The following is an 8,260-nucleotide window of genomic DNA, read 5'->3' on the forward strand; positions in this document are numbered from 1 at the left end:
AGCGTGGGGTCCAAGGTGGCTCCGGGAGCGAGGTGGGCTTTACTGTGGCACAGGATTGGTCGAGGGCACCGCTGGGGGATTCCACATAAACTCGTTTTCACAGACCTCACCTAGAACTTTGCTCTTAGAAGCTCATAATATCAGCTTGTGGAACTCCTTCCCAAGTGTCTATTTTGAAATACACATAGACTTGGCCTCCAAGTTGGGGTGTGGGGGCCCAGAGGGCCCTTGTCCTGGGTCCACGTGTGGCCTCCCCAGCCTTTCCGAGTATGTCTGGCACCCCAGGTGAGGCAAGAGCCCTTGGATTCAGGGAGTGCTGCTCCTAGCTCTGACTGTTCTGCATGTGAACTTGGGCCTCAGTCTCCCCATCTCTGTGAAGAAAGGGTAGGGTCTGTCAGCCCTCTTGGACTCCACAGAGGGGACCCCAGTGAAGACAGCCAGCCTTCCACCGCTCAGCACCCTGGCGAGGACACAGAAGTGAAGAGGCACGCAGTTGCTCTAGGGTTTTATTTGGGTTTTGCGGAAGTGGGGGCGGGGGGGGGGTTGGGGCAGGGGTTCAATTGGCCTCCAGAACCCCGAGAACCCAGGAAATAAACTTGGTGACACGGGTGTACACCCCCGGTGAGAATGGGTTACACCAGTCGCTGCCCCAGGACACGATGCCCACCAGGGTCCAGGCTCCGTCCTTCTGGCAGACCAGGGGGCCGCCAGAGTCGCCCTGCAGGAGGAGAAAGGACCTGTTTACAAGCCTGAAGCGGGGTGCCGGGGCCCCGGTGTGCCCTGACGTGCCCCCGCGCAGGTTCTGTGCAGACAAATGACAAGTGTGGGGGCAGAGACTGGGCAGGAGGCTCTCCGATCTGGGCCACGTGGCAGGCCCAGCTCTGTCGCCTACTCCTTGAGGGCCTGGGGCACGTGGCTGACACTCTCCCCCGGCTGGCTGGCGTGGGGGCCCCCCGCGCCACTGCCGCCCAGAGGGGTGGAGCGGACGCGGCAGAAGGGAGCAGCCCCCTGGCCCGCGCGGGGGCGGGGCGGGGGCGGGGCCGGCGGGGGGCAGGGGCGGGGCCAGGCCTTACCATGCAGGACGAGACGCCGCTGGCCCCGGCGCAGATCATCACGTCCGTGATCTTGCTGCCCCAGAACTTCGTGCAGTCGGCGTTGGACAGGAGGGGCAGGGCCGCCTGCTGCAGCTTGTCGGGGGTCTTGTTGGCTGGAGGGACACAGGGGGCGGGGGCGGGGGCGGGGGGGGGGGGGAGCGGAGGTCAGGAGCCCTCACCCAGCCGGCCCACCCCGGGGTGGAGGAGACCCTGCCTCCCCCCTGCCTGCTCCCAGTCCTTCCCCATCACCATGACCTCAGAAACGGAGCTCCCCACCTTCCCTCAGACCTAACAGTCCCTGCGGGACCCCTTCCTCTCCGATTCCACACCAGGCAGTGGTGACATGGCTTCCAGCACAGCTGTTCGTTCACGCGAGCCGTGCCCTGGCAGCCCGTGTGGTGGGCGGGGGGCACTGCCTCCCCTCCGGGGAAGGGGGCTGACGTCCTTTTCACGGGGCCCCTGCTGGGGACCCGCCGCTCTGGGTGGCAGATGGGGGAGCACCGTCCTCCTGCTGCCCTTTCCTGGCCGCCTCCTTCCCGGTCAAGGACCAGAGGGTGAGCCGGGGCCTGGGCAGGAGCACCCGGGGCCCCGGAGGAAGATCGTCAGCGGAGGGAGCAGCCGGGGGAGGGGAGACCCAGCCGGACTCTCAGGGCCCCGAACCACACCCGGACATCTGACTCCCGGCCCAGACTTCACGGCGAGCTTGACACAAGCGCCCGCCTCAAGTCTGGAGAGGAGTCCAGGCTGGAAACCCGACCGTGGGGACCTCGTTGCAACGTAGTGAGAGTGCCACCTGCTGGTACTTGGGCGTTTCTTCAGCAACTTCGTCTTCAAGTGTGCAGTATTTAAGCTCATCTTTATTCTTTCATTCTTTCATTAAGAGGGTTTTAAGTAAAGAAACGGAAAGGAGGGCCTGAAGGGCTCAGTCAGTTAAGCATCCGACTTCGGCTCAGGTCATGATCTCACGGTTCATGGGTTTGAGCCCCACATCGGGCTCTGTGCTGACCGCTCAGAGCCTGGGCCTGCTAAGGATTCTGTGTCTCCCTCGCTCTCTGCCCCTCCCCCACTCACCCTCTGTCTCAAAAATAAACATTTTTAAAAATGTTTAAAAAGAAAAAATGAAAGATATACGACTTGGAATTTGTGTGCTTGGAATTTAGACCATAAAAGCCGAATGAGTCTCCCTTCTGAAAAGCCCCTGCAAGGACACTCACAGTTATACCGGGTCTTGCCCCAGCCGGTGGTGGCGCAGAGGGAGCCGGCAGGGAAGCTGGTGTTGGCACTGGGCAGGCAGACGGGGGACGCGGTTGTTGAGAGGAGGGCCGGTGTGGCCAGCTTCAGCAGGGCGATGTCGTTGCGGCCCGAAACCTGGTCCCACAGTGGGTATTCAAACACCTGTGGAGACGCCATGGGGGCTGGGCAGTCCTCACGGGAGGATGGCCGATCTCATGGATGGGAGGGACCTCAGGCCAGGAGAGGGCTCAGTGCCAAGGGGCCCTTGTTGAGAGCGAACACAGATGGGGCCGCACGGACAAAATCTCTGGAAACTGGTGGGAAAATGGCCCTTGACACGTTGGTGATATTTAGTTTTTTCTATTTTTGTGCTTTTCTACAATGAGCCAAACTTCAGTGTTTGAATAGGAGTCTTCTTACTTGGGAAAGAAGGGAAGAAGGCTTTGGTGGGTGAGGACTGAGCCGACTGGCTGGGGTCCTCTTTGCCCACACACCCTGCCCGCCACGGTCCTCACCCATCCCTGGCGCCCAGGGGCAGCCCTGCCATGGCCTTACCGCCCCACCCTCCTCAGCCGGCCTGCCTGGCGGTACCTCAGTGATCCTCAACACCTGGACAGCCTCCTCGTCAGAGCCGTGATCAGACACCCCAGCCACCACACGGTGGCTCTTCCTGGAGAGAGAGGAGGCAGCAGAGGGTACCCAGGTGAGGGAAGCCCTTTCTGGGCCCCTCACTCCCACGGGGACCTCTGGGCCTCAGTTGCCCCGTCTATAAGGTGGAGGCACAGGACTAGACCAGCTCTCGTGGAACAGGCTGGGGCCTGAGGTGGTGGGGGGCATGAGGGTGGGGATTTTCTCTGGGGGGGGGGGGCGGATAGCAGTAGCTTTGTCCCCACCTGCCATCTGTCTCAGACCCTTCCCGCCAGGCTTCATTCCCTGGAAGCCTAGTGGGTGGCCGGGCAGGGGTGGGAAAGGGCAAGGAGTGACCATCATTCCCCGACAGCCAGGGCGTCCCTACTGCCCCCACGCAGGCCTCACCTGACCCTGCAGTGGGCAGCAGTGACGACCCAGTGCTGGCTGATGAGGGAGCCCCCGCAGAAGTGGAAGCCGGAGCGAGTCTGGGGAGAGAGGTGAGACAGTCAGTCTTCCCCCTCACACCTGACCCCTCCCCGTCTAACCCACCTCTCCTCAGCTTCCCTCTCACCTGCAGGGACACCTGCCAGGGCCAGGAGCTGGGGACCGCATCCTCTCCATTGACGATCCGGGACAGGCCACTCAGCTCAGGGTGGATGGCAGGGACCCCACAGCCTGGGGGCAGGGACACGGCAGCTGGTCAGCGGATGGTGTCCCAAGGGGGCCAGGGATAGAGCCTGGCACTTCCAGGCCTCTGGAACCTAGGTGGCAACCTAGCACCCAGAGCTTTGGCCAGTGCAGGGCAGCCGGCCCCTTGTCACCCAGCCAGCAGCTGCCCCAGGTGTCCTTGTGGAGGGTCCTTGAGGCTGAGGGCATCTGGAGTTGGGTGGGGCCTAGAGCCCGAAGGCTGGGTGTCCACTGTGTGTCCTGAGAGGAGCGTCCCTCCCCTGCTGACCCCAGGGTCCCGGGGCGTGGGGGCCAGGATGTCCTGCTGGAGTCGCTGTTGTTCCCAGGGCCCCTGGGTCTGCAGCAGGGGCAGGCTGGGGTCAGAGAGTTGCTCCGCTCAGGGCAGCATAGACCCGAGAGGCTGCCCACTTCCAGAGGACCAGGGGGCGGGGCCAAAGGGATGGGCGTGGGAGACATTCTTGAGGCAGAGCTCCTAAGGCTCAGGGGCAGGTGTGGAGGAGCCCGGACAAACCCTGGCTTTTGAGCGGGTGGACAAGGCCAAAACGAGGCAGGTCCAGCCTGTCCGGTTGAGTCTGAGGGGCCCGACGGACCTCCAGGGGGAGGAGGAGTGGGGAGCCGAGGAGAGGCGCCCAGAGAGGCTGAGAGGGGTGGGCGGGGGGCCGGCCCCAGCGGGCGGTTAGACGTGTGTGGACTTGGTCCTCCGGTTCCCAGCTTCTGGCGGTGGGGGCCGGGGAGTGGGAGAGGCTTGGTCCGGGGCTGCCGGGCCCACCGGAACCTTGCACTCACCAGAACTGCTGCCAAAGAGGAGGAAGCCAAGGACAACCGGGAGAAGGGCCATGGTGTTCCACTCAGGAGGTGGGATGGGGTCTGCCCGAAGGACCCCCATTATATTCCCCTGGCCCACCAATTGCAACACGCCTCGCCATCCCTCCCTTATCGTGAGTCCTTGGGTTCAGAAGCACCTGGCTCCTGCCCGGGCCTGGGAAAGAGTCGGCCCCGGGGGGCTGCTCCTGGGAAGGTTCCCTGGGACCACAGGTGTGTGCAGCCAGCAGCAGGGCTCACACCCCCCCCCCCCCCCCGCGGCCGGCTCCCTGCCCACCCCCCGGGCCGCCGTGCCTGCCGGGCGGGGGCCCAGATCTCACATCATCTACCTGCACCCTTCCTGGCCACTCTCTGGGGAGGAAGACTAAAGGGGGGCCTCTCTGGGGACCCTCTGGTACCTGACCCAGTGAAGACCCATGTTCGGGAGAAGGAGGGCTCAGAGGCCCAAACACAGGAGACACCATCATCAGTGTGTCTTTTATTGGTTTATTGACTCTGTGGGAGCAGGTCAGCAGGGAGGTCACGGTGGAGCTGACGGCTCAGTTGGCTTCCAGGATCTGCTGTACCCAAGGCATGAGCTCGGTGACACGGGCGTACACGCCGGGCCTAGAGGTGGAGCAGGTGTTGCTGCCCCAGGACACGATGCCCACCAGGGTCCAGGCTCCATCCTTCTGGCAGACCAGGGGGCCACCAGAGTCGCCCTGCAGGAGGAGAGAGAAAGGGGCTTGGATCTGGCCACCAGGTGCCCTGGGCCAGGGGCCCCTGGACATTGTTCCAGAGACCATTCCGGGGCCTCACGGCCAGTAGACGCCCGGCACGTGCATATTGGAGGGATTATGAAAGAAACTTCAGTAGCTCCGTCTGTGATCTGTGCCCCTGAACGTCTGGGCCATCAGCTGGGGTCCTATAATAGAGGCCCAATAAAGCTGGTTTGCTTGACAGGAAGGAAGCATGGGTGGTGCTGGCCTGGCTATGGAGCCACTGTGAGGGAGGGAGGGCTGCCCGATTCCTTCCAGAGCCCTCTGGGCCACTATATTCTGCTGCCCAGGTTGTACACTGCACTAATCCAGGGGATGGCATTTGTTCAGACATTGATGATGTCAATGGAATTTTGCAATATGGCAGTTTCGAGACCAGAGGCCCTTGCTCTGCATCCCTCTGTTGAGATCATCAGTTTTTACAACTGCTCAGGCAGGAATTCCAGAAAGAGCATGTCAAGCCTTCAAAAGAGGCCCTATGTGTTATTTCCATCCCCTCTCTCTGGCCAAGCCCCTTGGCCTGGGCTTTGGCCTGAATCCGCCCCATGCTGGGAGGGAAGGGGGTGCTGGGTGAGTCCAGTAGACCATACCATGCAGGAGGAAACGCCGCTAGCCCCAGCGCAGACCATGAGATTGGTGATCTTGCTGCCCCAGAACTTCTGGCATTCGGTGTTGGACAGGAGGGGCAGGGCCGCCTGCTGCAGCCTGTCAGGGGTTTGGGCATCTAGAAGGGCAGGGCGGGGGGTCAGCACCTGCAGGTGCCCGCTCGGCAGCCCCCACCTCCCACCCGCCCGGCTAGAGGTCACTCACTGTTGTGTTTGGTCAGGCCCCAGCCCGTGGTTGCACACAGGGTCCCAGCGGGAAAGCTGTCCTTGGCATTGGGCAGGCACACAGGGGACACAGTCTGGGAGAGGCGGGCAGGCGTGGCCAGCTTCAGCAGGGTAATGTCATTGTTGATGGTGAACATGTTGAACTTCGGGTTCTTGAAAACCTATGGGGAGGGCAGAGGCTGACACAGAGCTGAACCAGGGTCCCAGGCTCCCCCAAATCACCTCAGTGCTTCTCTCTGGACAATGCCTGTTCAACTTGGCAGGCCTTTCTGTGGCCCCAGGAGCCTGAGGCTGGGCCCAGGACCGAAGTGCAGACCTTGAACGCCCTGCTTTCTGCTCTGCCCCCTCACGGTGGACCACTGGGGAGGTCGAGAGCAGCAGGGGGTTTTCAGGGCTGCACGCTCCGGAGGGCCTGCCCCACCTGGCCTCTGGGAGCCACCATACCTTGGCAATCTTCAGCACCTGGATGTCCTCAGCATCTGAGCCCTGGTCAAACTCTCCAGCCACGACCCGGTGGGTGGTTCTGGAGAGGGCCAGAGAAAGGAGGGGGTTCCTGCCGTGAGGTGCTGGGGCCGTGCGGGGGTGCCGGGTGCGTACGTGTGCGCATATACCTTTGTGCATCTGCTCAAAGTTGTTGATCACAGAGACGGGAGCTCAAAATCTCAATAATTACCCCTGAAACAAACTGCCCTAGAGCCTGCTGTGTGTGTGTTTCCTTCCCAGTAACCTTTGGGAGACCAGCAGGACTTGGGTTTTCGACACAGTCCAAATAAGGAAACTGAGGAACGAGGAGTTAAAGGTCTGGCCCTCACCGCCGGGAGTCTTCCCCCACCAAGGGGTTTCCTGGGGACCCTGGGCCCTCACCTGACACCACAGTGGGCAGCAGTGACCACCCAGTCCTCGCTGATGAGGGAGCCCCCGCAGAAGTGGAAGCCGGTGCTGTCCTGGAGGAAGATGGAGAGGTCAGTGCTGGCTGGATACCAGCAGCCCCCAGCCTGACCCCAGCCGGGCCAATACCCCAGTGTGTCCCCCACTCGTGCGCAGAAATCCCCCCTCACCTGCAGGGACACCTGCCAGGGCCAGGAGCCCGGGACAGCGTCCTCTCCATTGACGATCCTGGACAGGCCACTCAGCACAGGTTGGATGGCGGGGACCCCACAGCCTGAGGGTGGGGGTATGAGGTGAGGGATGGAGGCCAAGGGCGTCCCGGGAACCCCCCAGGGACAACTCAATCTGACTTGTGCTTCAGCCCAGACAAGCCCAACAGGCTGGCGGGGAGGTGGTAGCCGTACTCAAGCACAGGCCGGAGGCTGGGCTCTGTGGGTTTGAACCCAGCCCCATCGCTGCCTCGCTTTACCATTCAGAAAAGCGTGAGCAGGCAAGGCAGGAACTTGCTGTGTTCCTGGCACATAGGAAGCACCAAGTGAACACAAGCTGTCAAGTGCTAGGCTCATGGGCCCCAAGGCGCCCACACCTGCCTGCTCACCATCTGAGTCTGTTGGGGAGCCACTAGCTGTTCAGAGTTTTCGCTGCCTCCGGACCTGTCCTCCCGAGCCCTTCCAGTGGGTGTGAGGCCTCAGTCAGCCCCAGGAAGGCCCACCTCCCCCTGGGGGCCTCACACTGACTGGTCTGGCCCAATCCTCCCAGCATCCCCATTGTGGTGATGGGGCCGGTGAGGCTCAGAGCGGGAGAGAGACCCTCTGGGGTCACACCACAGTGCTCGGCCGAACTGGGAGCAGGGACCCAGCTGCCCCTTCTGGCCTCGGGGGCTGGAGGGCAGCGGAAACATCCCTCCTGGCCTCTGCTTGCCCCGAACTCACCAAAGGCTGTGCCCAGGAGGGCGCAGCAGGAGAGGAGCCAGAGGAAGGCCATGGTGCCGTGGTCAAGGAGACATAGGGTCCCTGCCTTGGGAGCTCCCCATTATATCCCTGTGCACCAGGCTGTTATCGGAAAACCTTGAGGTGACAATCCCTTTCCTGGGCGTGTGCCCGAGTAGGCAGGATGTGCCAGAGCAGGCCTGGCATCAGGGCCTGGGATGGCAGCAGCTGCGGCCCATGGTTGAGCTTGGGTCTGGGTCAAGGGCGAAGGTGGGACCAAACAAGGTGGCCCTCGACCCACAGCCACAGGGAAGGGCTCAGGAAGCTTGGGCTTCCTCTTCTAGGCCCTGTTTCAGGAGGGCCAGGGCCAGGCCTGGCAGGGTTTGAGC

At 62.6% G+C, this 8,260-nt stretch overlaps 2 protein-coding genes across 2 annotated transcripts; both read right to left on the reverse strand.

The window, feature by feature from the left end:
* Positions 1–492: 492 nt before the first annotated feature.
* Positions 493–4,802, reverse strand: LOC106989659 (chymotrypsinogen B-like). Its single transcript, XM_027076231.2, has 7 exons — positions 4,431–4,802; positions 3,529–3,632; positions 3,363–3,442; positions 2,919–2,997; positions 2,309–2,489; positions 1,074–1,207; positions 493–718 (listed from the first exon to the last, which is right to left on the reverse strand). The coding sequence occupies exons 1-7, from the start codon at positions 4,528–4,530 to the stop codon at positions 557–559; spliced, it is 840 nt and encodes a 279-aa protein (XP_026932032.2). The 5' UTR covers positions 4,531–4,802; the 3' UTR covers positions 493–556.
* A 136-nt stretch (positions 4,803–4,938) lies between these two features.
* Positions 4,939–8,020, reverse strand: LOC106989661 (chymotrypsinogen 2). The gene is made up of 7 exons (XM_027076233.2): positions 7,875–8,020; positions 7,113–7,216; positions 6,919–6,998; positions 6,499–6,577; positions 6,035–6,215; positions 5,815–5,948; positions 4,939–5,167 (listed from the first exon to the last, which is right to left on the reverse strand). The coding sequence occupies exons 1-7, from the start codon at positions 7,924–7,926 to the stop codon at positions 5,006–5,008; spliced, it is 792 nt and encodes a 263-aa protein (XP_026932034.1). The 5' UTR covers positions 7,927–8,020; the 3' UTR covers positions 4,939–5,005.
* Positions 8,021–8,260: the final 240 nt, after the last annotated feature.

Source organism: Acinonyx jubatus, chromosome E2, assembly GCF_027475565.1.
Source record: "Acinonyx jubatus isolate Ajub_Pintada_27869175 chromosome E2, VMU_Ajub_asm_v1.0, whole genome shotgun sequence".
NCBI lineage: Eukaryota > Metazoa > Chordata > Mammalia > Carnivora > Felidae > Acinonyx > Acinonyx jubatus.

Bases quoted from the DNA above. Each gene is read 5' to 3' on its own strand.
- LOC106989659 (XM_027076231.2), bottom strand. From the start codon at position 4,530: ATGGGGGTCCTTCGGGCAGACCCCATCCCACCTCCTGAGTGGAACACC. The intron at 3,633-4,430 runs GTGAGTGCAAGG...CCCTGCCCCCAG, and splicing joins CCTCTTTGGCAGCAGTTCTG to GCTGTGGGGTCCCTGCCATC. The intron at 719-1,073 runs GTAAGGCCTGGC...CTCCTCCTGCAG, and splicing joins GCGGCGTCTCGTCCTGCATG to GGCGACTCTGGCGGCCCCCT.
- LOC106989661 (XM_027076233.2), bottom strand. From the start codon at position 7,926: ATGGCCTTCCTCTGGCTCCTCTCCTGCTGCGCCCTCCTGGGCACAGCC. The intron at 6,999-7,112 runs GTGAGGGGGGAT...ATCTTCCTCCAG, and splicing joins CCTGGCAGGTGTCCCTGCAG to GACAGCACCGGCTTCCACTT. The intron at 5,168-5,814 runs GTATGGTCTACT...CTCCTCCTGCAG, and splicing joins GCGGCGTTTCCTCCTGCATG to GGCGACTCTGGTGGCCCCCT.